Source organism: Pocillopora damicornis, chromosome 14 (assembly GCF_964200805.1).
Source record: "Pocillopora damicornis chromosome 14, jaPocDami1.2, whole genome shotgun sequence".
In the NCBI taxonomy this organism is placed as follows: Eukaryota; Metazoa; Cnidaria; class Anthozoa; order Scleractinia; family Pocilloporidae; genus Pocillopora; species Pocillopora damicornis.
The window spans coordinates 15,003,727-15,030,902 of NC_142683.1; the positions used below are offsets into that span (position 1 = coordinate 15,003,727).

General features: G+C 37.4%; 3 protein-coding genes across 4 annotated transcripts; all 3 read left to right on the forward strand.

The window, feature by feature from the left end:
• The first annotated feature begins 523 nt into the window (after positions 1-523).
• Positions 524-11,545, forward strand: LOC113676921 (MPN domain-containing protein). Its single transcript, XM_027193664.2, has 14 exons — positions 524-640; positions 1,616-1,857; positions 3,109-3,255; positions 3,723-3,788; positions 4,723-5,033; positions 5,412-5,539; positions 5,640-5,742; positions 6,262-6,358; positions 6,917-6,989; positions 7,454-7,530; positions 7,964-8,132; positions 9,255-9,415; positions 9,949-10,041; positions 10,716-11,545. The coding sequence occupies exons 1-14, from the start codon at positions 637-639 to the stop codon at positions 10,791-10,793; spliced, it is 1,749 nt and encodes a 582-aa protein (XP_027049465.2). The 5' UTR covers positions 524-636; the 3' UTR covers positions 10,794-11,545.
• Positions 11,546-14,702: 3,157 nt separating this feature from the next.
• On the forward strand, positions 14,703-18,079 carry LOC113676876 (peptidyl-prolyl cis-trans isomerase FKBP2). Its single transcript, XM_089194690.1, has 3 exons — positions 14,703-15,152; positions 16,821-17,091; positions 17,756-18,079. The coding sequence occupies exons 1-3, from the start codon at positions 14,941-14,943 to the stop codon at positions 17,909-17,911; spliced, it is 639 nt and encodes a 212-aa protein (XP_089050816.1). The 5' UTR covers positions 14,703-14,940; the 3' UTR covers positions 17,912-18,079.
• Positions 18,080-18,956: 877 nt separating this feature from the next.
• Positions 18,957-25,799, forward strand: LOC113676901 (N-terminal Xaa-Pro-Lys N-methyltransferase 1-B). 2 transcript variants are annotated; one of them, XM_027193640.2, is made up of 10 exons: positions 18,957-19,110; positions 19,187-19,289; positions 20,424-20,522; positions 21,567-21,675; positions 22,054-22,166; positions 22,293-22,340; positions 22,670-22,739; positions 23,591-23,714; positions 24,188-24,289; positions 24,550-25,799. In XM_027193640.2, exons 2-10 carry the CDS (start codon positions 19,209-19,211, stop codon positions 24,572-24,574), a joined length of 771 nt encoding a protein of 256 aa, XP_027049441.2. In that variant the 5' UTR covers positions 18,957-19,110; positions 19,187-19,208; the 3' UTR covers positions 24,575-25,799. The 2 variants fall into 2 exon arrangements, with proteins under 2 accessions (XP_027049441.2, XP_027049450.2); XM_027193649.2 differs by having other exon boundaries at positions 18,966-19,110; positions 19,208-19,289.
• The last annotated feature ends 1,377 nt before the right edge of the window (positions 25,800-27,176 follow it).

Consider the following 27,176-nt stretch of genomic DNA (forward strand, 5'->3'; position numbering starts at 1 on the left):
TAAAGTCAGTGTCCGTCAATTTACAGTCTACAGTCTGCAAATATTTTATTGTCCCACGCCACAGAACTCTCCCGAGCCCGATTCTAGTTTTGAAGTTTCGTGAGATTTATTCAGATCTAGTCAGTTGATTTAAACTCCGCTTAACTGGTTCAGGGAATAAACAATGCAATTTAAAGAGTAACTCTACTCTTACCTATTTCCAAACATTTCACACAATAAAACTTAACTTTGCCTGTTCTCACCTCATCAGCTTCCCACGTGGACCAAATTCAGGGCATCAATCTTCTTTCTGGTGTGTCTTGAAACTCAGCGAACCTGAACCAAGTCAGTTCTAGATTAAAAATAACAAGAGAGGTTAAGAACTGTGAAAATAAGAGAAAAATGGTAAATTTTGAAGCAGTACTTTTACTAAGAAGGAAGAAGCCGACACTTTGGAATTCTTGTCACCCGCTTTAAATATTCCCGCGCAGTACCCTATGACAACTCCTCCCCACTCTACCCTCACGCTACAAACTCTTCGCTCCTCTCTAGTTCCCTCGCATAAAACTTAGCGAACACGCAGTTTCAATAGACTACGTTAGACGTGAAAGGGGTTTTATTGAAAAAGTGCATAATTCAGCTGTGATCTGTGGTGTCATGGGTAAGTCTTATCCTTCTCTTAAATTCTTAACCAACTTCAGCGATCTACATGTAATACCCCTCGAATGTTTCACGAAAGTTGCTACATTGCATGCACGAGGGCTTTGTTGATCTTCTTCACTGTTTTCCACTCGAAGGACTCAAACAAATGCGAGATACATTAGCGACAGGCCTCTGATTACTCCAAAGGTCATCTCAGAACAATAGCAGGCACTATATCAAAGTTCTTCATCGACGATAAGCAAGAAAATTGTATTATTTTTGTATGTGTGTGTTTCGTATTGTGCCGGTGTCGATGCAGTAAATTTCTACTTGTGTCACTTATTATTGTTATTGATATACCTGCCATATGTCTCCGGCTGTGATGAAACTCCTTCTTCTCCTTTATCATTATTTTAACACTGTTGTTTTACTAAAACAGGTAAATTAGACGAGTTAGGATCTCTAGAGAGATGAAAATTGCTGCATGTAACAGTAAACAGACTTCCTTTGCAGTTGTCACTTTGAGGGAGTAACAGAAAGATTATTTTATGCATGTACGAGCTGTAGGCAAATTGACCTTAACCCTTTCACTCCTAAGATCTGATTGTCAATTTTCTCCTCTAGCTACTACACATTTTGTTGTAAATTAGTTATAGGAATTTTGTTTTAGATCAAGATAACAATTCTAACCTGATAGGTTTGAGTATTCTCCATACCTGTTTGCTGGATTATGTTTGGATATGAAAGGAAATTGTTACATTTTAATCATTTTTGGGAGTTAGAGCAAATGTAAGATGCTAGAGAGCTAGCAGATATAGTGTAGGATATTGATGAAAAAAGCTTAGAGCAAATGTAAGATGTTAGAGAGCTAGCAGGTAAGGATATTGATGAAAAAAGTTTAGAGTAACTGGTAAACTAGTTGTTGACAAAACAAGCTGCTAACTATTATATACACCGTAAAGGTCTAATTAACTGTACTGTGCATACGCTACAGCTCAGATAATGGAAGATGAAATCGAGGACATGGAGGAAGATAACTTGGATGAAGAAGAAGATGGTGATGATGTTGATGACGAAGATGAAGGCGATGACGCAGAGATATTGGAAGAGACTATAAAACCTAAGGGAAGAAGAAAACCACGATCTGTTCTCACAGGGCGGGGTGTCACTCTTGGCATGTTGCTTGATGATGGAGTAATGGACCCTGGGGAAAAATGCCTTTCTATTGATTACTTGGTTAGTGTAACAGCTACATGTAGATGATATTACATTACTTTTGAAACTGGAATGTTTATAGTGTTATTGCAAAAGGTGTAAGTTCATACATTTGGAGAACAGGAGTGAGAAGACAGAGCATGGCGTCAAGCTCATTAGTTCTCAAAATTGCCATTCAAAGAATCAAGTTTAATGTAGTTACCACCAAATTCATAGAGGTTGTCATTGTCTTGTTTTCAATTTTTCGTGATAGAGGGGAAAATCACGAAAAATTGAAAACAAGACAATGGAACTGGAGAATTTTGTGCAATGAATGAATGGTGATTTGTTTTAGAGGTCCAGGCAATATCTCAAGGCTAAATTCTTAGACAACTGAGGACAAAGGGTATAAGTCTTTTTATCAATGAAAATAATGGAGCATTTATCGCACTTTAACTCTTCAACTCCCAGAAGTGATTAACATGTATTGTAACTTCTCCCCCACAGTATTCATAAATTATCCAGTAAACAGGTAGTGAGAATACCCAAACTTATCAGGTAGAAATTTTTATCTAGATTGAATCACAAATTCTTTTAACTAATTTACAAGGAAATGTGTAGCAGCAAAATTGCAACTTTCAGCAGCAACATTTAGTTGCCAAAATTTTTTCATTGGCCATAACAGCCAAAATAGTCACAGAATAATGGCATGAAATGCTGAAAGAACAAATTTGAACTGAGCATGAATCTAAGTCGTTTAAAAGGATGGAACCTCATTTCTTGGGATTCATTGAAGCTCAGTGACTAACATTTAGGTCAAGACTACCACAAAATTTATCACAACTTCTTAATACAACACTACATGTACATCAAACAAAAAGTAGTCATTCCAAAAATCAGTTACATTTATCACTTTTAACCCTTAAAACTCTCAAGATCTCATTAGTAATTCTCCTTGCTGTCTGCCATACAATTTACATGATGTTAGTTTGGAGAATTTGGAATTGGATCAACCAATAATCCCCTAAATATTTTTCTGTATTCTCATTACTTGTCTGCTTGATATTGTACTGATAATGTAAGAAGAAATTCTGTAATTAATTTTGAGTTGTTATTATTACTTTTTTTAATTATAATTATTATTATAATTTTTATTTTTAGTGTTTCCTTATTCACGATCATAGGTACTGTGGCAGTCATGAGATTGTGAATTTCATTATTACTAGACATTAGTAAGAACAATGTTCTATTTTGTCATCACTATCAGTATTAAGTAGTTGATATGAATTTCAGGGTCAGAAGTTTGTGGCTGATCTCCAACCTGATGGTAGAATCAGATGGCCAGAGGCTGATCAAGTGTTCAACTCGCCCTCTGCTTGGGCAATCTACTGTAAGAGGCTGGTGAATCCTTCCAAGAAATCTGGCTGTGGATGGGCATCAGTAAGTTGTTTTACAAATTGGCTGTAACTCCCAAACATGTAACTTCTCTTCAGAATTTGAAGAGACTTTTCACTGGCAACGTGATGAGAAAACTCATCAATTGGAGGATGTTGTATATTACTGATTAATTAAGAAGCTTTGATTAATGAATTAGGATTTTAGAAAGGTCCTAGTTATAGTCAAAGAAATTTCATATAAAGCAGTTATTAGTAACACCTAATTCTGCCAATGCAGGATAGAAAGGAGCAAATTGCTAAAAATAGAGGTACAAAGTTAGGAAAAAACACCAACAGAGAGTTAGGAGAAAATGCGCATCCCTTGTAGCTATCATTCTCCTAATACCAGCTTTCAGTGGTGACCAAGACTGAATTTCTCCTCACAATATCAATTCAATAGTAAGCAGATAAGTAATTAGAATAAAGAAAAATACAAATGTTGATTTTGCTTGTATTTTTTTTCTTTCAAAGGTAAAATACAAAGGTAAAAAGCTGGATCAGTTCAAGACAACATGGTTTAGGAAGCAAAACCCAGGTGTAAGTATCACTTAAAACCCAGCTTTTTAAGCAGAAAGATGACATGAAGTTACAAAAGTATCAACCAGGATGATAATATATAGATTTAGGCAAGCCTAAAAGCAGAGCTCGCATTTTTTTTCCCACACATCTCTTCAACAAAACTAAAGCCCCTACTATGGATAAAGTGCGTGGTAACATTAATGGATTTTCATTTGCAACTTTCATTTGCCCATGGTACAGTTGGCCATGCATGCTAAAAGTAGCACCTTGTACGGTTGTTCGTGCGGTCGTACGGTTGTACATCCAAATTTTTATGGCTCGATGAGTTACTGCTATTTTGTATAATTATGGGGCTATCCTCTACGAGCTCTGCTAATATTTGAGTTAAAGCCAAATTTTCAAAGCTAAAATAACAAATTTATTGTAAGAAGTGTTAAGGATTGATACTTAATCGAGGGTCTTAATAGTGAAAGGGTCAAAGTGGTTTTTGTGGAGGGATGAAAGGCTGGGTTGAAGTTTTTGATCCATGTTCTAGACATGCAAGGACCCCAACAAGGGCAAAACTCTTGCTTTTTTTAATCCAGGGTTTTTCTTTTCAACCCTTTAACTCCCAAGATCTGATTGTTAATTCTCCCCTCTTGCTGCTACACATTTCCTTGTTAATAAGTTATGAGAATTTGGTACTAGATCAAGATGACAACTTGTACCCGAGACATTTGAGTATTCTCATTACCTGTTTGCTGGATAGTGCATGGATATTGTAGGGAGAAGTTACTTGTTGATCACTTCTGGGAAGTGAAGGATTAAGAATGAGTTCGAAATAAGTTTATTTCATTGGTCTTTGCCATCATTGCTTTTTCCTTTGCAAGACACCTGCATTCTGTCTCAAGGTTTTGGTAGTTTTGTGATGAATTATAATTGTTTGTAACTCTGTGGTTTCGTTACACAACAGGTATCATCAAACCATGGTGATACACCAACCACTTCTCAAAAAATGTCATCAGCTCATACCACCCAATCGACAACTTCCTCATCACAAAAGACACCATCTGGCAAACCATCTGGTAGTCATAGTGATGTGCACAGTTTCACATCACCCTCATCCTTGTCTACGTCATCATCATCATCAACAATCACATCAGCTTCTGTTCCAAAACCCTCCACACAAAGAGAACCTGGATCGTCCTCAATCAAGTCTGGGTCAGCTGGTACAAAATCCCTCTATAAACCGCCATATACACAGACCACACCCTCAGGGAGAGGGTAAGTTAAAAACAATTGTATAAAATCTAACCCCTTTTGGCATTTTTTATTTTTTAAGTGGCCCCAGGTTGCTTGATTATTGCCTGTGACTGTTGTTTTTGGTTTGAAGCATCCATCATGACTTTCTTTAATTCTGAGACTGAAACTAGATTAATCATAACAATATCAATTAATATCAATTAGGGTTGATCCACTATCATATGTTCCATTTTACAATTGCTAGCTTGGTTGCCAAGCCTTTGAACAGGAATGAGGCTAAGGGTGACCCTGTTATGACACAAACCTTGCTACTTTTCAAATGTAAATTACTTTGTTATCAATTCTTTATGGAAAATTGTTCTGAAAATTAATATCTTCTGTTATTTTACATCATTACAGAAGGAAGCCAAACATTGGGTATATTCATCCACCTCCTGCCAAATCACCATCGGTCTTCACACCAACTGCAGTCACACCAACATCTTCATCAAAGTCAGGAACATCAAGTTCTCTTCGAAGCCCTGTGGGTGAGTCATTTTTGTCATTGTCTTTTTTGCTTTAACATTGCAAATCTTATAATCTTCCAACATTTGTCAAAATATCTAAGTCATTCTGTTTGGTTTACAGACATTTCCAGCCCATTGTCCTCTCCACCAGGCTCTGCAGGTAGGAAACGATCAGCTGTTAGAACTCGGCAGTCAAGCAAGCACACGATGGTGACTCCTGAAAGGTGAAGAAAGTGTTACCAACAACAATGTTAATGGTACAAAAAATTCTTTTTCGATCAGTTGGTTCTGTCAACTGAGTTGATAGTCCATCTTACAGTTGCATGCTTTGAACAGGAGTGAGACCTTGTTATGATACAAACATTGCTGCTTTTCAAATGTAAATGACTTTTTTATCATGCCTACTAAATACTGGTCACCATTACAACAAGGTCACCTTTATCCTCAGTCCAAATCAAAAAGCTTGGCAAGTACAGTCAATACACAACTGTAAAATGGCCTATTAGCCAATGTATGCAGTTTCTGAAGCTGACATTCAAGGGGTTAAAGATAGGCTAATGCTTGAAATGTCAGCTTTGAAACTCTTTACAGTGCTGAACCGAGTTGATGAACCAAATTGTAGTAATGCCCCTCTTCCCCCCCCCCCCCCCCACCAACTAATGCAGTACCACAGTTTCTTTAGAAACTTTCCCCTTTTATTCATTTCTTTATCAGTTTCGTAAAGGCTTTTTTGTTTGTCTTAGTGATCCACACACTTTGGTTGAACTTGTGAACTTCAGTGCCACTGGAAAAATGCAGCCATTCTCTGTGGATATTTCGACAAACTGCCTTTTACTTATGGTAAGTCTTTAGGCATATGTACATGATATAACTGTACACACTATTTGCAGCAGCAGTACCTTGCTATCATACACTGATACTTTACTCTCTAATGGAAATATTTATCAAACAATCCTTATAAATGGATCATCAAAGTGTTTTCAAGAACACTTTGCCCATGTGTGAGCAGGGTCACATACAGTGTATGTGGTATCAGCTCAAAGATGCACAGAGCAGGAGACTTGGTATTCTTGTAAAAGACACTTTAATTCATGAGATTCTTTCTACTCAGGTTGGGGGGGGGGGAGGTGGGGGAAGGGGCATGTGGCTTCATGCTAAAGAATCTGGGATAAGCTCTGCCTGGTTTTGGCCACTTGGATAAGATAGGTCTGAATACAAAAATCTGGATTTTCTACGGATTTTTAACTTGCTAAATGGGATTTTTAGAAAATTTGAGAATTGTTAGAACATTTAAGGATTCTTAGATGATAATATCTATAAAATTACAATAGCTGTATTAGTGATGTTATTCAGCACATTTGTTAGATGTTTTCAGTAAGCTTTGTGTATATTTTCCAGGATTATCATTGTCATCTTACAACCAGTGAAGTTGTGGGATATTTAGCAGGGCAGTTTGACCCACAAACACACCGTAAGTGAATTCTATAGGAGTCATGTAACCCTTTAAACCCTGAGAGTGACCAACATTTAATTTCTCCTCACAGTAATATGGCTGAATCATTCATTAAGATCATGAGAATAAAGGAAATGATCAACACCCAAAGAAGCTTTGATTGTTCAACAAATTCTCCTCGTCAGTGCTAATAGAAACATAGAGAAGAGTATGGAGGTTATGGATACTGATGTTATGGTGTAAAGGGATAACTGTTCTCTTGTTTTGGACACAGCTACATTTATGCAACTGTTATAGAATATAACAAAAATAGTATATTATACTATTTTTGGGCTTCATTCCCAAGAAAAGGAAAACAGAGTTGACATAAAAATTCCTTAAGTGAAACCTATTCAGTATGCCTACCCAAGATTTCGATTATGCACAGTATCATTTAGGTTTGTGTATTACTCAAGGTTCTAATTGGATATTTCGTTCCATAGACATGAAGGTTGTGCAGGCTTTTCCCTGTCGCTGTCGATTTGCTGACAAGGAAAATGCACTCAAAGTTGAGGAAGAGGTAGGGAAATTGATGTTGTTCATGGAAACATAAATGATGTGACTGTGATCCTCCCAAGAGAGCTGCAATCAAAGAAATTGCAGAGAAGGAGCCTGAAGAAATTCTTTAATCCTTTGACCCCTAAGAGTGACCAGCATCTATTTTCTCCTTACAATATTAGCTCTGAATCAAACAGTAAGGTCATAAGAATGTAGGAAATGATCACCATCGAAAGAAGCTCTAGATTGTTAATCAAATTCTCCTTGTCAGCACCTAAGAAAATGTATAGAGAGGAGTATGGAGTATATTTACGCTGATGATACGGTGCATTTAGGCTTAATTTAAGATCTAAGACTTGTGAGAATCATTTCTTCAATAGTACATGCTCATGTATTTCATTCCTAGGTCAATTAAAATTGATTTCATGGGTACATGTAAATGCTTGCCATTGCAGGTTAGGAATGCAATCGCACAGCGAGGACTTTTTCTGGTGGGTTGGTACCATAGTCATCCATCCTATCAGCCTGATCCATCGCTCCAGGATATTCAGAATCAGTTGAGTTATCAGAGCATCCTACAGCAGGAGAACGCACCATATGGAGCTTGCTTGGGTATCATAGTGTGTAAGTGTATCCAAGGTTAAGAGATTAAAGGGAGCTATTTTGGGGAACAGGGATAGCTCAGTGGTGATGGGAACACTTGCTTCTTACCACTGTGGCTTAGGTTCAATTCCTGGACTAGGTCACATGAAGGTTGAGTTTGTTGTCAGTTCTTATCCTTGCATGAAGGGTTTTTCTCTGGGTCTTCCAGTTTTCAATCCACCTTAATAACAAACATTTCAAATTCCAATTTGACCAGGAAAAAGGGATAAGAAGAGCCACCTTGTGGAATATCCACTGCTAAATACTCATTTTTATTTTTATTCACATTTAGCTACTGTATTGCAGAAAAAAGAGTTTTTTTACCCACATAAGTAAGTGTAAGTTGGGGCAAAAAAACCCTTCCAACAGAAGAGTAGGTCCCAGGTACTCTAACCATAGAAATTTAAACAAACAGAAACAGAACCAATGGTCTTCTAACATGTTACTGCATGTTAAAACATGTTAGGGTTACGGTTAGAATATCAACTTTGTAATAGACCTTGCTCACAGTGGAGTCCCTGCGGCTCCATGGTAGAGTATTGCAGTGCAGAATCCAAAGTTCTGAAGTTTTGATTCATGGTGGGGATTCAGATTTTTTTTTTGTCCCATGTTCATGACGAGACAAAAAACATCTTTCTCTATGTTACTGCACTTTTCAAAATGGCCATCATTACAGTTTATTGGTACAAGTGAACCAACCTGGTCCCATGGCAAGTAGTCAGCAGCAAACAACATGTAACTTGACAAGCCCTGAAACTTATGTACAAAACTGCAAAAAATTTGCAATCCACATTCAATCAAATAAACACTCTGAAAGTGAGTAAAGTGTCAGGTTAACCCTCTCCCATGAGTAACCAAACAGAATTTCTCCCTACAGTATCAAGCTGACAAGTAATGAGATAAAGAAAAATTTAGAACACTCTAGAGGATTATTACTTGATTGAATACCAAATTCCCTACCTTAACATCAGAAGAATTATATGCCAGACAGTAAGGAGAATTACTGACAATATTAGGGAGTCAAAGGGTTAAATGAAGGGTAAAGTCATAAGAGTAGTACATTATGATGTGTTGATGGGGTTTTTATTTCCTTTTTCCTTTTAGCGCCCTATGACACCTACAGAACTACAAAGGAATCAGTTATACGGGCTTTTTGGGTTCAAACATCAATGGAAGGTCAAACTCAAAAACTTGGTGTACCAATGCTAATTAATACCACCCTGCATCAAGATCAGTTTCTCACACAAGATCTTCTCAATGAACTGGTATGATATATGTACTATTGTTTTAATCCTTTAGCTCCTAAAGCCTGGTTCACACAGGCAATGCAGATGCGGATGCAAATGCAAGGATTTACACATGTGAGCTGCCCCAATGCAAATGACAATGCAAATGCAATTGTCATTGCAAGGAATGAAAACTTTTCATTTCCTGACAATATCACCCCCTGAATCACACAGTAAGGTCACAAGAAGAAAGGACATCATCACCTACTGATAAAAGAAGTTTGTGACAGTCTAACAAATTGTATGGTTGACAGCGAGGAGAATTACAAATTTGATCTGGGAGTTAAAGGGTTAAAGATTGTTAAGATTGACCCACCATTTATTCCCATTAAATCAAGTGCATACCTACACTATTTTTATCCATAAATTGTTCGATGAACTTGATATGCACCTCTAATCCATCCTGTGGCGGCATGTTGTTCTTATGAAATGATGGCTCAAAGCTACTATTTCAAAGCACTAGCACTTAAGTTTGTATTTCTAACTAGTTCCTTTTTTTGATATTTTTTCAGAGATGGATGTGGAGTTTTTACAAGGGAGGCCCTGATGCAATAAACTTCAACAACTTTTGGCATGGATCCCAAACCTACCTTGACAAAGTGAAGGTGAATCCTTGAATATCAGTGTCTTATACCAGTAGACTTAACAACAGATCCTGCCTTCTTTTTAGAGTGGTGTATATTGGCATGTGAGAGAAATCTTAGTTGTAGGGTTGACTGTTGTCATGATGTTGTGCTTCTGACGTGGAACTGCAACCACACTTATTGGCCTTTTCTTATCGTCACACCCCTCAACCCTTTTTAACTGCCTCTCCTCCCCCCCCTCCCCTCCCCATGTAAATTTACTATTGTAGCCATTACCCTAGAAAACAAAACCCTCTAATTTGAACATAGATGCAGAAAATCAAAATTTGTGAGAGAAAGGTACAACAGATGATCAGCTGCCTCACACCCAGACCTCTCTCTGCCTAAGATGCAGTGAGTGCAAAAGGAAAGGGAGCAAATTTAAAAAAAGAAGAGAGTCACTTTCTCCTTTATCCATCAAGGGGAGGGGAATGGGGAGGGGAGGGGAATGGGGAGGGGAGGGGAATGGGGAGGGGAGGGGAATGGGGGGGAGGGGAATGGGAGGGGAGGCTGGTTTACTAGTCCCTTATGCAGGAGGGGAAACAACATATTATTACTCGCTGCTGCTCCTAGCAGCAATCAGGGTAAGACTTAAAAAATAAACATTTTTACCTTTGTGTATTCTTAAATGCCATTATTCATATTTTCATTTTCAGTCTTCCCTGATAAAGAAATTCCCAACAGACCAAACAGATGGAAGATTTTTAGAATTCATCAACACACTTCTAACCTAGAGAAGTGTTACGAAATTGTATTTCAGAGGTTATTTTCACACGGTCATTCAGTCTATAGGTGTATGTTCTCATAATTTTTACTGTATTAAATTGTTTCAACACAGTAGTGTTTTTCTAGTGGTGATGTTACCTCAGCCCTTTAACCCCTAAGAGTGACCAGTATCTAAGTTCTCCTTACAATATCACCCCTGAATCATGCAGTATGGTCATGAGAATAAAGAAAATTATCAGCAGCTAGAGGAGCTGTTGATTGTTACACAAATTCTCCTTGTCAGCACCTTGGAGAATGTATGGAGAAGAGTGCGAAGAATATCTATACTGATGTTAGGTTGTAAAGGGTTAACTCAAGTACTGTACTATGATTAAAAAAATAAGTTTTGAACTGTTCTTCTTGGTGACACTCCTTGTTACAAGACTCCATAGTTTTATCTCGTATCCAGATCCTCCATGTCTTGTGGGAAACAGAAGGCCAGGTTACAAAACCAGAGGCACTAAAGCATGTAGGGACTTGAAAACAAGGAAATCAACTTTTTTATTACATCATTTCTTTTACAGTTATTTATCCATATGTAACTTAAATAACTTTATTTCTGTGTCAAACACTATAAAGCAAAAATCCCTCTACTGATGGGCACATTAAAAAAAAAGGGTGAAAAATCTTTTAACAAGATAAAAACGATAGACTTGATAATAATTTTTGACATTAAATTAAGAAAACACTAGTATATCAATAAAAAAATGATTAACAATGACAGAGCTTGCAATTACTAAGTGCATATTTGAAAATTCCGCGTGAGTCAACTACTACAAAATCTTGACGGAAAAACTAGTGACTTGTCCCCGCTCTTCGACTCACTGGTTATTGGACTGCGTTTATGAAAAATGAATATATTCAATTTAAATCGATCATTTCAAATTTCCTTCAATAATCGAATATTTGAACTAGGTATAGCAACTATACTGCTCAAGCCTGGAAAACAGCAATACTCAGATTTCATCAAATACCTCGTACAATTTTCTATGTATTCCACAAGCGAAAACCAATCATGAAGTTGTTTATGACAGTAGTCGACTGTTATAGGATGCTGAATCGTCTCTTAGATAACATCAGGATTGCTCACAAAAAGTTATTTATTAAATGATAGACTTTCTACAGACATGCTAAAAAAAAAAAAGACGGATTGACTAATTTACTCACCAACAGTCCTTTTTTCATATCCTGTGGCAGAGCCTCCAGCTCCCCAATTCCATCCATTGCCGGGTCCATTAATAATCGTAATGTCCCCAATGTTGAGGTAATTTGTAAAAAAGTGGGTCGGGAGCCGGATCGTTCATGGGTGCATCTAAAAATTAAGTCCGTTTGATTAAAATCAATAACATCATGTAAGCTTTTCCTCAAGAATCACATTATCCAATTAATTTAATCAGTCCTGAATAAGTCCACCATAAACAAACGAGAAATTTCAACAGGTATAAACCATATATTTAATCTCTTTTGGTCACCAGTCCTCGTGGAGTTTTCCTGTATGAAATTGAGGAATAAGAAAAAAAAATAGGAAGATTTTGCAATCGCCCATAATAGTAACAACGTGTTGAGGAGGTATCGGTGTTTCTTCCGTAAAATGGCAGATGTTCTGAAAGACTTACCAATCTTCTCCTCATCCAGCTTCACAGGATCACGACCATCGCTAAAAGAGAAAGAAAGACGGAAAACAAAAAAGACAAAATGAATGTATGATTTACCATTGCTTTTAAGGCGAAATCATAAAATTTTTAAAGACAGCAAATGAGAATTAATTAAAGCGAAAATGTGTCTCCTATCTCTGTTTCAAGCTCAGTGACGTTTCCATTTTTAAGGGGTAGTGCATTTGTCAGAGCGAAGGTTATCATCACCAAAACGAGGCCCTTCATTTTCCTACAAAATCAGTACAAATTGAGATAGAAAGTTGTTACAATCGTTCGTTATAAAAACTCATAAGTTTCTTGAATCATCGGTGTCTTGTCCATAGTCAGTGAAGTTGGTGCCCTTAGCAAAGCAAGTAAAATTGTTTTCGCGCGATTTTAATGCATCAACTCACGAACATCGACTTGTCATTGGATTAGTTTTCACGCTTCGGATACAAATTTGTCAGAATCGTGCGTTTGGACAAAATCTGAAAATAATCATTGCCTCGGAAAAACTTTCAGGCCAGTTTAATGCGAACTAACAGAGCCCCTTTTAAGTCTTAATACAACCTCTAGGAGTTATCTCAACTTTGTGGACCAATCTCCCATGCAATTATCTACCGATGTTCCTTTGATAAGAGGCGAAAGAACAATCTTTTCATTGAGTTGACCTTAAGGTTACAGAGGCACAGACCTCATCTTTCAACTTTAAAAGTTGGGTGGAGTGTTATAAAGTACTCTTGACCAAATGTCAGTATGGTTTTACTTTCTAACTTCGTGAACTGATTTTCAAAGTTGTCCGGAAAAAGGTGTTCTTTTTCGTATGAATCAATCTACTTTGTGCATTTTATAGGACCTTACAGCGTTTATCGTTGACAAAAAACATATCAACGAGATGATCATAAAACCGTCTGGGAAAACCTCGCCACCAATTTAGCCCTGCCTTGCAAAAATCAATTTTAATAAAACACAGATCATTCCTCTTGGAAACTATTCAAGTCGAGCGTGTCGTTGGCTTGCAAATTCATGTTAACATTTGTAGTAAGGAAACTTTTGCTCGTCACTATAGTAAATTGCGTTAATTAATTGATTTTTTAACTCGTTTAATGCATAGGTGTAATTGTAAGTTGAGAGAATTTAAACATTTATCGTACTCTCGTTATCGAACATTCCTTGTTGTTATTGCAAGATCAAAGAAGTTTAACGTGAAATTTCTGGATTTACTTTGGATGAATTGAATGATATGTTTCATCAAGAGCTGTTCTGGGGGTTAGAGACTGTAAAGAGTTGAAATTCATCGAAAATACGTTTACGGATTTTGTTTTGGTTTTAAGTTGCGCAAACTTTACGCAACGAAAAACGCCGATTCAAAACATACAAGACTGCGTTTGAATAGAATCATTGTTTCACGGAATTTTCAAGAGTACTTTCTTGTGATGAAGACTTTAAACTTTCAAATATTTTACTTTAGATGGGTTTAACACAAGTTAACTGAAATTTTATCTGGCGTATTCCTCATTCCCCGTTATTTCTTAAATCTTTAAGGAAAATTTTTGAATTTTTTGAAGTTTCGGCTGGGTGGCTTTTGCCTTAGAGATGTAATGTTGTTATGTCATTCTTTTTCAGAAGTTGAAATTCTTTATCTTGTGGTACTGATGTAAAAAGGCCAGTAAGATTTTTCTTTTGAATCCTTACTGCCTCTCCTGCATGTATTCTTTGTGCAAAATATGACTATAATCCCCGCAGTACACGCAGTTCTTGCAAAGAACCTCTGTCAAAAAGGAGCCCGAAACATGAATTAATTTTTAGAAGTTCACGCCAAATTAAGACCTCTTCCAATGTTTTTTTTCCGAAAGAGATTTTGCGACCTTTGCCACGAGGATAATAAATTCAGTTTTGAAGTTAAAAAACCTTGTTCTTTACGATAGCTGTTGTTCTTACCGTCCAGACGCTTTTTACTGATTCAGGGCAGACTAAAGTTTGATTTAGAAATAGGGTAATTTTCTGCGCCGAATAATTGAGCTTCTCCGCGGCCGGTGATCAATTTTCTGTGTTTTGCTGAAGAAAATAACAATCGTAACGACAATTTTGTTTTTTGTTACCGCTATGAAGTCCATTTGACCGAGAATTTTACGGTTTTGTTTTAGATTTATGAAGAGAAAGGCTATGTTATTTTCAATACCGAGCTGACGTTCGTTCCTAGGTAACATGGCGTTCTTAGTATGAATGCTCCAGTTTTCCAGCTATATATGAATATTGATTAAACCTGTGTCCACGTTTAAATCTTTTGGTTGGCTTCTACACTACGTGGACATATTGTCATCTGCCGTAAGATCATTTGTCCACGAGAGATCTGTTGTAATTCACATTTGCAGCAGAGAAGCGCTCAACAGCTGACTCGCTCGTGCAGCATATTCTATTTCACCTTCGTTTCAAACTTATCTTAAGAATTCTTCATTATATTTTCGTGAGCCGGCCGAAAATGAGCTCCTCGTGTTTTACTTCTTTAGCATTTATTGCCTGTTTGTTCGTCTATGCCTTTGCGCATGAAAGACCTGAACAAGAACGAGATCATTTGTCAGTTGGAATAATGCGAAAACCAGACGACTGTCCAAGAGAATCGAAAGATGGGGACCATTTGACGGTCAGATACAACAACACATTGATTGACCAAACTCCAATTTTAACCACAAGGTGAGCTAGAACTTCCTGTTTTCGCAAGTACAATCTTTCTGTAGGATAAATTTATTTTTTCTTGTAGACTACTTCAGCCAAATGATTTCCATAATTTACTTGTTCACTCACTGGTTGCATCTCCAAGAGGAGATAAAATCCGAAAAAAAAAAAAAACAAATAGCAATTTCTTTTTGTTCTGCTAATGTAGTTTAAAGATCCTTGCATAGCTTTTAGGGAAAAGTCCAAGTGATGAAGACTCAATTATTCAGGTTATCGACTAAAATCTTTTTATTTTATCTGTCAACTTTTTTTCTGACTCAGTTTAGTTTATAATTTCATCGAGTTTGTCAACTTTTTCGATTATACCAGAATTGAACAAATTCCACGGATGTTAAGAGATGTGAGCTTTCTTTTAAAAGTTCGGATTCGTCGTCCTCTCTCCCGTTTTAAGATCAACTGGATGCGTTTTAAATTGAAAAGGTGTTAAATAGGCAAAAACGCTTTCCTCCGCAAAACCAAAATTAAAATATCTACATCCGTTGCATAAAATTAACCCAGAATAAGAAATGTAATTGAGTGAGAGGATCATGAACGCATTGATACGGAAAACTAGCGGTACCGGGACTAAATAAAAAACTTATCAACGAATAGATTCGATTATAGTCTGAACTAATTTCCTCCTAAACTGTTCCGAGAGAAGGCTCGGTTGCGAATTTACGAACGTGGCTAGAAATTTCCGTCTCACGCGCGATCGCCCTACGAGTGAGCAACTCGGGGGCTGGTTTTAAACCGGAAATAACAAAAGAACTCAAGATTATTTTGCGGGTCAAGTTGAATAGCTTAGGGTGGACAATATTATTTTTAGATTCTTTGCCAAATGTTTCTCACCGTTTATACTTGTATACAGTTTGATTCATGCATGACTGAATCACACTCAAAAAGGTGGAATTCTGCATGTTTGCTTACCAATTTAATTAATAATTCCCGATTAGCTTAGAGCCTTGCAGGACGGCGCATTTTGTCAACATTGATAGATTCGTAGCCCGTAAGCAGGCACTGTTTGGCGTCTGTGGCACGAGCAGGCTGTGAGGCGAAGCCTGCGAATTTGAGCTGATAAGCGAAGTGAGCAAGCGAAAGATCTTCGAGGGGTCTGGTACACATTTTCCTGCCAGAACCCTCGCGGACCGCTCGCGCGTTCGCATCCCTCGCGGGCTCAAAAAATGCGGGAGTCGCCATTTGCGTACAGAGAACCTTTTCGAAAGCCTGTTCGATTTCGTTCTTACTTGAACTGTCAAAGAAACTTCGCCATGAAAAAGGCAACTATTTGAGGGGCAGCTGAAAGTCTATTAACACGGGATAATTGCCTCATCCGTTTTATTCACAGTTATCTCGATCCGTTACAAGCCATGGTCAAAGATTTCTGCGTGTTCCAAACGTTTAAGCATAGAATTAAATTTCTGTTACGTCAATCAAATACTTTAAGATTCTCACTAAAACAGTTTTATAAAATTTCTTACTCCTCGCTCGTCTACAGGAAAAAGCAGGGCTAGTTTCCCAGTTTTTCCACGGTCATTTTCGTCAGATAGACTAGAGTTTAGGATCTGGAGAGGAGATTTGAGGGTACATTCCGTAAGAAAAATTAAAAGCGCTCATTTAAACTTCTGTTTTCTATTTTCTCTTTTGTAGCGAATTTGAGTTTACTCTCGGAGAAGGACAAGTTATTCCCGGCTGGGACATGGGATTGAAGGATATGTGCGTAGGAGAACTCCGTGAGCTTGTTGTCCCGTCGCAATATGGATATGGGGAATACCCCGTCGGGGATAAAATCCCCCCGAGAGCACTCCTAGTATTTTATGTAGAGCTCTTGAAAATCGCTGACCCCTCGGAGGATAGCGGCAAGCTCAACATGTTCAAAGAGATTGATGTCAATGGAGATGGACTGATCTCACATTCAGAGGTAAGAAATTAAACATTCAATGTCTGTCTACAGAACTTCCAAGCCCTCGTCCCTTGGTTCCATCTGCTTTCTTAGCTAGTGAGGCCTTGACATGAGTTGATGTGTCGAACCAGATCTCAACGGCTTAGAGCGCCAATGAGTTCCGGAGACGACATCGTGAATTTTTTGAGGCTTATCAGGGTGTGTGATACTCAGGATTTTCTAGTTGTATGTCTTACTGTATCTGAAGACTTTTTTTTCCGATACTATTCCAAAAATTAGTTAGTTTCCATCCATGGTAGCCTACCTTCGTTAAGTTTCCAACTTTTAATCTTAGCAGCATAAAGGACGTCGACGCTCGTTTCATGTAGACCCTCTTGGGCACCAGTCATTATTCATCACCTGGGGTTGAAGTGGGGGGGGGGAGGGGGAAGGGGGGGAGGGAGAGATTTTGATTATGTCACAGTAAAAATTTCCTAATCCTCCCAGAAGGCTCTGAAGTACTCCAATTACCCCCCCCCCCCCCATTGGTAGTTATAATTTTCATGATCTCCCCCTCCCATGGTGGCTATGAGCAAATATTAATTTTGACCCCTATGCATTGCGGGTAAAAATCTCAAAACTTCCCAAAACACATATATTTTTAAGTCTTCCTTTAAGAAATTCTCGCTATTTCTGTTTTCAGGTTGCTGGATATCTGAGGCGAGAGGGAATGTCAAATGGCGAGGGAGATGAAAGCCATAACATGCTGTTGCAAGAGATCTTTCACGAGGAGGACAAAAATAAGGATGGTTTTATTTCACACGAAGAATTCCAGGGAATTAAACATCATGAACTTTAGATACTTTTTTTTCAAAACATGTTTCAGTCGTAAACATCCCTAAATATAACATCTTACATAGAGTAAGGTTGTTGTGTGGCTCATACAAGTTTTTTCTTTGTTCGAGCACTGATCACTTGATGTTATTACAATTAAGTGAATTTTAATAAAGATCTACAGTTTCTCGTATACCCAATTATGTCCTTCGTATGTACTTCTCATCAAAACGGTAATGTTTTGAACCCAGAGAAAAAAAGGGGACAGAGAGGGCGAATCAGATCGTTGGGGGATATGGAAGGCGTTTATTGGAAGGAGGGCGCTGAATCGAGGGGGATGAATATTTATCTCCTGCATGTACTGATTCCTGTGTAATTGTGGGTTGAAAAGATTTTAACAAGGCGGCAATAAAAACCAGGGTTTCCTTGCATCCCTACTATTTAAGAGAGCGAGTGAAGAGGGGGTACTTACCTCTTCCCGTTTTCAGGAAGTTTTCATGGCGTCCAACTTTTCATGGTGTCCAACATTATGGTAAGAGAAGTGAAAATGTTATGACAATAGCGGATCACGTTGAATTCTATTGAATATTCAAAATGTCTCTCTCAGGAGTAATGTACAGACGCGAGGGAAGGCCGACAGCTCTTGTATTTTGGACGGAGTATAGGCTTTAAATGTGTTGGAGGTACTTCAAATATCAGAGTCAACCTCGTTTCTAGCAATAATGTGGCATAATATTTGCGAACACGGGCCATAATTGTGATAAGTAGAGAAATGCCTTCCGGCCGCTGGTGTGTCGGCTGACGTCATGTCCACGGCTGGGATCTTGCTCGAAAAAATTAATATTTGATCAGCTATTTATTGTCACCACCGCTTGACTCTTCAAGTAAAGCAATAAAAACGAAAAGTGAAACTTTGACTTTGTTACTTTTTAACGAAAATAATTGGGGGACATGAACGTGAACGGGGGCTGTGGCGCGGTAACTGTTTGGTAATTTTGAACACTTTGCATAAAGTCCATTTTGTCAAGACATTTGTATCCTGCATACATGACAGGCTATCTTGTCGTTCCAGACCCCTTGCTACCACTTCCTTCTCGCGCGAATTATCAAACATGGCTGAGACAGGCATAATCTCATACTTTACGCCGAACAGATAACACATTCACCGACATCTTAGGGGAGATCTACCTTCTCGATCAAGGACTTTGTAATAAAGTAATACAGGTGAGCTCAAAGGTTTTACAATTTACATTTCGTGTTTTCTAAGATGTTACAGTGGCTCATGTTAATACATTTGTAGAGCTACTTTCTTTATTTCAAGAATGGCTTCCGCAGAAGGTGACGTTCCTGCTGAAATGCAAGACAGGGGGAAGTGGTATGGAGATGCTGTGGATTACTGGAAAGTAAGTACAGCCATTTAGCTCATAAACCTAACACAACCTATTTAGATCAAGAACCTATTGTAACTTGTTGCTACACAATTATATGTCAATACAATTAGTAAAGGTAATCACATGATTTCGAGAGCAACTTGGAAGAAATAAGCACGAGTAAATGCGACTTTTAAATCAACTTTGCATCCCCTTTTTTTGCTCTTCAGAATTGTATTTTCCTCTTCCCATCTATCATTTCTTGTGTAACAGTGTTAAAACACTTGGCATCCATTCATGAAGGGTAGCACCCCTGCTATAATCACCTTGCAGTGAGGTGATTATGGTGAGATATGATGTAATCCTTGACCAATCAAAGTGCAGGCATCTCTAGAATCAGTGGAGCAATAATACTTACAATATATATTCTCTCTCGCTCTCTTTCTTGTTTTTGACCAATCAAAGTGCAGGCATCTCTGGAATCAGTGGAGCAATAATACTTACAATATATATTCTCTCTTGCTCTCTTTCTTGTTTTTTTTATTTTCACTTTATTGCACCATACTTCCAAGTAAATAAAGAAGGTGCCAAATGGTTTATAAATGAGGTGTGATTAACAGAAAGGCCAGCATGATTCATGAATTTATGTACCCACATGAGGCATGATTTGCCTCCTGAAATTATTTACAAGACTTATCAATTTTTCTTCCACTTTGTGAAAACCTTAAGATTTCCGAGAAACTTTGTACACAGAACAATTATTTGAAGTCTTCTCTGCTATACACATGACATGCAAGTTTACTAAATTCTGTGCATGAATTGCAATCAAGACCCCCCCTTTGCTACTCTTGGTACACAAGAAGAAACATTTAAAGTATTCTCTTTTATATACATGACACATGAATTTTCTCAATTCAGAGCGCGATCTAAACCCCCCTTAGCTACTCTTAGATAAAATAAGGTTTTGGCTCTTATAAGTTTCTACTGCACAATAGATTTGTCACTGTTACCTTTATAATTTGCAAGATGAAGGCCATTATGTGAAAGCCTTCTTGTTACTCATGGGTGTTCCTTGTCATCTCTAGTCAATTTTTTTTCTTTATACCTGTAGCTTGGTAATTAAATGTTTGGTCAAAAAAAATAAATTTTTTTTATTTTTGTGTTAAGAGTGTTCCTGCAACAGTGAACGGAATGTTAGGAGGTTACGGTCACATCTCACCAACAGACATCAAAGATTCAAAGAGGTTTCTGAAGAATTTTCTGGATGTAAGTTGTATTTAATCCTCCACTACTTTGATTAATTTTTGAGTCAAGTTTTCTGTATAACATATTTCCTTGAAGAAGTGCGCCCTCAGTCACTCCTCTAAATTAGTTTCTATCCCCCAGGCCATAATTTCAAACAAGCACTTCCCTCAAATAACCGCCCCCCTCCCCTTCCTTTCTTGTTTTCTTAACCCTTTAACTCCCAAGATGTAAGTATGAATTCTCCCCTCTGGCAGTTACACATTTCCTTGTAAATTTGTTGCGAGAATTTGATGTTAGATCAAGATAACAACTTCCATCTGATAAGTTTGAGTATTCTCATTACCTGTTTGTTGGACAGTGTGTGGATATTATAGGGAGAACTTATATGTTAATCATATTCGTGAGTCAAAAGGTTAAATAGTGGGGATGCAAGAAGGACCTGTTTCTATGGCCACAACCTTCCAATAAATGCCTCCCCTTTAAGCTGAAGCTTAGAAAACCACCAGGTTGGTGTTTATTGGAGTGTAGTGCTCAATCAAGGCAATATGGTAACCCCATACTTCATTGTGTACGTGTTTTTAAGTGGGTATTTAATCAGATATATCTACATGTCAATTTGTGTCCTAGAAACATTGATTATTATTTTTATTATTATTATTTCAAAGATCAGGGAAAATGGTGGTAAAATCAACAGATTACCCTTAGGATTAAGGCCTTGCTTATGAATTCCGGGGTTACCTATATGAAAGCCTTTCCATTTTTAAAACTTAACACTCTTTTAAAACCCAACACTTTTTAGCACCAAGTTCTGAGAACTAATTTACAAGCAAATGTGTAGCAGCTAGAGGGGAGAATTTACAGTCAGATCTTGGGAGTTAAAGGGCTAACTTAATTTAATTCCTTTTGAAAAAGCAGAACTTGTAAACAATAAATTCTGGAACAAGTTATTTTGAATGAATAATATCATATTATAAAATTCATCACATCAAGAAAAACAACTTTTGTTATCATGGTTATATACTTAGAAAATTATATCCTGACAGTTGCCTTCTTTCCTTTTTGAAGCTTTCAGATAAACAGGATGAGAATAAACCTTCCAAGATGAGGTGTATTGAACCCTTAACAACAGAGGACACCTCTACAACCCAAAAAATAAAGCCATTTACAGCCCTTGGTGAGTATGCTCAGTATTCCTTTCAATAATGCCTGTCAATTCTTAGATTACCGCTTCCTACACTATTAGGATAACATTTCTGCTTACCCTTAGACTCATTTAACTTCTCCCCATAATGCACATATACATGTATTTTATCCAGTAAACAATTAATAAGAATACTCAAACTTATCAGTTAGAAGTTGTTATCTTAATCGAACCCAGATTCTTGAAACTAATTTACAAAGAAATGTGTAGCAGCTAGAAGAGAGAATTAGGGATTGGATCATGGTTTAAATGGCTGAAAGACAGATTTTCAATAATTTTGAAATGTAATAGTCAGATCTTTCCAGATATGTGATACAAACAATGTTATATTTTTATGAACATTTTGTTTAGACTGTGGTGCTGGAATTGGTCGTGTCACAAAGAACTTGCTCTTACCATTATTTAACACAGTGGACATGGTGGAGCAAAATGCCGATTTTCTAGAAGAAGCAAAAAATTATCTGGTAAGCAAAATGTGCTAAGAAATACAACATAATATTGTAGGTGGAAATGAGTGATTTTGATATTATTGCTTTTTCCATTGTCACCCTGTTAACTAATTGTGCAGAATCTGATTTGTTTCATTCTAGGGAGATAAAAAGGATCGTATTGGACAATTTTATCCTCAAGGTCTGCAGGTGCGAATTTTATGCCTTAACCCCTTTGATCCATAAGATTGACTAACATCTAATCTTTCTTTACAATATCACCCCTAACTAAAACATTGAGGTCAGGAGAATGAAGGGAAAGATTGCCAACCTAAGAAGCTCTTGATTGTTTAAACAAATTCTCCTTGTCAGTGCCTTGGGAAAAGTATAGAGAACAGTATGGAGAATATGCATACTGAGTTTAGCGTGTGAAGGGATAATAACCTTCTTGATTCATTGGCATGGCTTCAAAAATTTCTTGTGGTCATGCAGTAGGAATATTTTGAATTATGATGCGAAAAATGCACCATCTTTTGCAGGATTTTAAACCTGAACCAGAACGCTACAGTATCATTTGGTGTCAGTGGGTACTCGGGCATTTGACAGATGGCGAGTATTATTCAATAATATGCAAGTTATATTTATAGATTTTCATCCCATCATTGTTGTGGTCATTTGTGCATGGTTATTGTCATGTGGCTATTGTCATATGAACATGGTTAAGTGTCACCACTGAGAAAGAACCGTAACCATTTGTCATCTACCTGTGCTTGAGAGTTTGTCAGTATATGTTACATTTTATTTCCTTTCTTTTCATTCTAGATTCTAGGTCGTTCTGGGTGAAAATGCATGGCAATGTTCTTAAGTAAAACAAATAAATATGAAATTATGTTACAGTATGCGTAGGGTTAGGTTTTTGAGAGTTACAAGGGAACCGTATTGCAACAAAACTCTCACCCTCCTTTGAAGCAAGGCTTCGAGCGTGATTTCACAAATTAACCAATCACGTCAAAGAGCTTTAACCTCGACATTGGTTAACTGACGTGGACATTTTTCGCGTATTTTCAGTTTGTTTTCGCAGAGTTTTAGTTGTTTTTGAGCTTTCGTTTCGTAAATTTGTTACCCCTTTGTTTGGAATGTTAAGAAGTTTCGGAGTTTTTAATTTTAGCCAAATGTAGGGCTTCATTTAACAAGTTTAATACATATTTTCTACAATATTTGGACTCTAGCCTCTTTTTTCGTAAATTGATTGTTTTACACTCTCTTTCATCTGCCGTCTAGAGACCATTGGAGGGCAACTTTGGTCAGGGCTGATGGTGCCATTTGGTTAGCTTATGGCCACTCCATCTCCATCTTCTATGCTGAAGAAGCCAAAACAAAATTCAATTTATAAATGTTATAAAATGATTTTTAAGGAGTTATTGTAATCAAAGCATATTGGTTCCTTTCTTGTTTACCAGATGATTTTGTGGATTTTTTCAAGCAATGTAAGTCAGGACTCATGCCAGGTGGTTTAATATGCGTCAAGGAAAATGTCACAAAGGGTGGGGTTGACTTGGATGCTCAAGACAGCAGTGTAACCAGGTACCATAAAAGAGTTGTAGCTAAGAAATTAGGCTTCCGGCTTAAATGCAATAAGAGGCTGTTGCTAAGCTTCTTGTTCACAAAGCAGTGGACGCCAGAAACGGAAAGAGGTCATGCACGATTCACGAGTGCTCAAAGCGATATTTTTTTTTTCAATTTTTCCCATTTGTTACTGTCACTAATGCTCAGGTTAATCAGGCATATATTTCAATCCTTTCAACTAGACGATAGCGCTCGATATTGAAGGATTGGAAATGTGTATCCTCAGAAGTGCCCATTGTGTTTTACAAAGCGATCAAAAATCCAGCCGGCAATTGCCGCTTTTTCATTGAGTAAATTTCGCAAACAGATGGCACTCAGCTACAATATGTGGCAAAAGTCTTTGTTTTTGCATGCAAAATTGAGTTTAGGATCTCGGTGCAAAAGCCACATTTTCAAATAATTCGTGATTTTTATCTTTTCCCCTATTTCAGGTCTGATGAAAAGCTCAGAGAATTGTTCTCAAAGTCTTCACTGACTGTGATCAAGGACGAAGTACAGACGAACTTTCCCACAGAACTCTATGTTGTAAAAATGTAAGTTGTCTAGTCAATTCTGAGGTTATCTATAACTGTGCTCTCAGAATTGTAATATCACAATCTATCTGGTTGGTGTGAAGTATTCACGGTGGTAGTGCCTGTACTTGAATTTTCTGCATATTTGAAGACATTTCAAAACACGAGCAGTGCTACATGTCGGAGTGATGGATATGAAATTTATCTGGTTTCTGGAGCATACTCAGTCTTAAATTATGTTTCATTTTTCTTGCACTAACACAGTATATTTTACGTTACAGGTATGCCTTAAGACCAAATGTCTGATACCAAGTTAGCCTTCAAGCGTTTATCTCCAAGAAGTCATAACTGCGCAATGAGTCCAAAAGCAGTTGGAGACCAACGAAAGATCTGAATTACGACAACAAATTAGCACTCTCTGGCTCATAAATTTGATTATTCTCATCACCAACTTGCTTGATAATGTAGTGAAATCGTTGCGAGAAATTACGTATTTATCTTCTCTATGAAAAGGGCTAACAGCCATTAACACAATGCCAGATAGGTTTTTAGTTAATCGTGTTGTTTGATCCCCCGGGTCAGGGTAGTCTTAAAAAGGTCTGTTGTTGGGAGTAGCGACGGACTATTAGACAACCTGAGTGGAAGGCATCATCAGAGTCAGGATATACTCATGAGTTCTGTTCAGGTTGTCAAAACATCAGTCAACGCACCAACAACAATTTTTTCTAGTTTTATCACTTACACAGTCAGTCTTCACTGATTGTTAGTCTTGGGCTCAAGCCTGTCGCTTCGTGTTTGAGCTGGTTTTTCCTATGTTCTCTATTTTTATTGTACATATGGAGTTGAATCTAAGAGCGAAGAGTTTTTTTAATAAGTTGTTAATATTCACAGTCCATTCGGTTTTGAAATGCAGCAAATAGTTATGTATTGATTTATTACTAAACCTGCAAGTAATGTTTGTCTGATTGGATATCTTTTAACAGTGGTTGGTTGGGTTGGAAAGAGTTGGTGAAAACAGAGTAAGTCCCCAGCCCTCACAGATAATTTTATGGGAGAGATGTTCCTAATAGGATAGGAAAGACCAGGATGATTAGCGCGACTCTTCAAGGTTATCACTCAGAGATCATTCCGTTGGTTTTCAATATTCTTTTTTATTTTCAATAAAGCCCTTTTCGATTGAGTGTCGTAAAATCAAAACCAAAGTTATTACAACAGCTTATCAGAACACTGGAAAATATCACAAGGAGCCAATGAGAACTCAAGAATTTAATGTGACATATGAAGTCGGCTTTAAACGCGGGAAAGTGGGAACGATCTAGTCATGAATGGTATCAGGCCTCCATCTGATTGGCCAGACCAATCACAAGACGTAGCGAGCGAAACCAATGCAATCCAAGACCAATCCCAACTTCCTTATGGTGCTCGATGGAAAATTACGTAACTTGATACTCAAAAGAAGTCTATTATTGTAAATATGTACAGGTGTTTATTGGAAACTGAAATGCCTAATATAATTCCAGAGTTAGATTTCTACGTTTTTCTTATCTTTAATCGCGGTACGACCTGTTGGATGATTCAAATACATTCTGCCATAATAGTCTTTTTGTACGTAGTCTTAGAGTGCAATGGTATTTGACGAGACACATTTAGGGCGAAAGCGAGGAACGCCATTGTGATAGCATAACTTTACAGAACTTATTAGGCTTGGTAACCTTTCACGAGATTTTGGCGGGAAATTATGGCTAGTTTAATGCACGCGGCATAGTGTGGCGCGAAACAACGAGAATCATTTTCGCATGCGTCGCGTTTTGGCGGGAAATTTCATGCAGTACAAACGCTGCTTAAAACTGCTCACTGATATCAAAAAGGTCTGAAGAGTAAGCGAATCTTTAAGTCAATCACTTTTCTATTACTGCTGTATTCCTACTTGTATTCTTTCAACTATGAATAGAAGTTTTTCTCCGATTTATGGCCCAAGCGCGAACGAAATCCGAGCGTAAAAAAAGAGGTTCTGTAACTTACAGTACAGACCTCGAACTCGGAATGAGGTATGAGTAGCAGCTAATCGCAAATATGAATGATTTTTACAATATCAAAGATTAACTTACACAAACAGGAATTTAACAACTAATAATTCCTTAACTTTTTGGCTCGGTGAGTAACTGTAAAGCGTTTGACATAGGCAGTTGCTGTGTTTTGTTCAATTTTTGTTTATTTTTTAATAATGATGTATTAGCGCTGTTTATAATGGTAATTGAACTGAGTAGAGTGCAATTTGGGCTGAAATCATACGCGTGATTCCAAAATTGAACGAGCGCGCGGCGCGAGTTCGATTTGAAATCACAAGTATGATTTCAGACCAAAATTGCACAACACGAGGTTCAATTACCACTTTATTACATTCATTTTGAAATCGCCCAAATACAGGACTTGGTCAGTTCAAATATTTTATTAATACAATACTGAGCTGGTTTGAAATTAAATTCATCCATTTTTTGGGAGGAAAAAATAAGAGTTTTGGAAACAAAAGTTGCAAAATTTGCCACATGATAATCCATGTCTTTCATCTTCCTGCAATATGATCGGTTACTTTAAACAAGCCTTGAAGTCTGATTGGTTGTTTTGTTTTTAGTGTAGCCTCCTCATTGGCTGGGGAAAAGATGCGATTTAAAGCAAAAAATGGTGCAATTTGTGAATAAATCGCACCAATTAGAGCCAATCAGATTACAGGGACCATCAGTGATTTCAAAATGGGTGTAATAAAAGGGGAAATCAGATTTATCCAAATTTCAAAGACTGTTTGGATTTTTATCGTTAACTTCTGGTATTACATAATGTTGAGAGTGAACCATGGGATGATACCCAAATGGATAATTGCAAAAAAAAAGAAAGGAAATTGGTTTCAAAT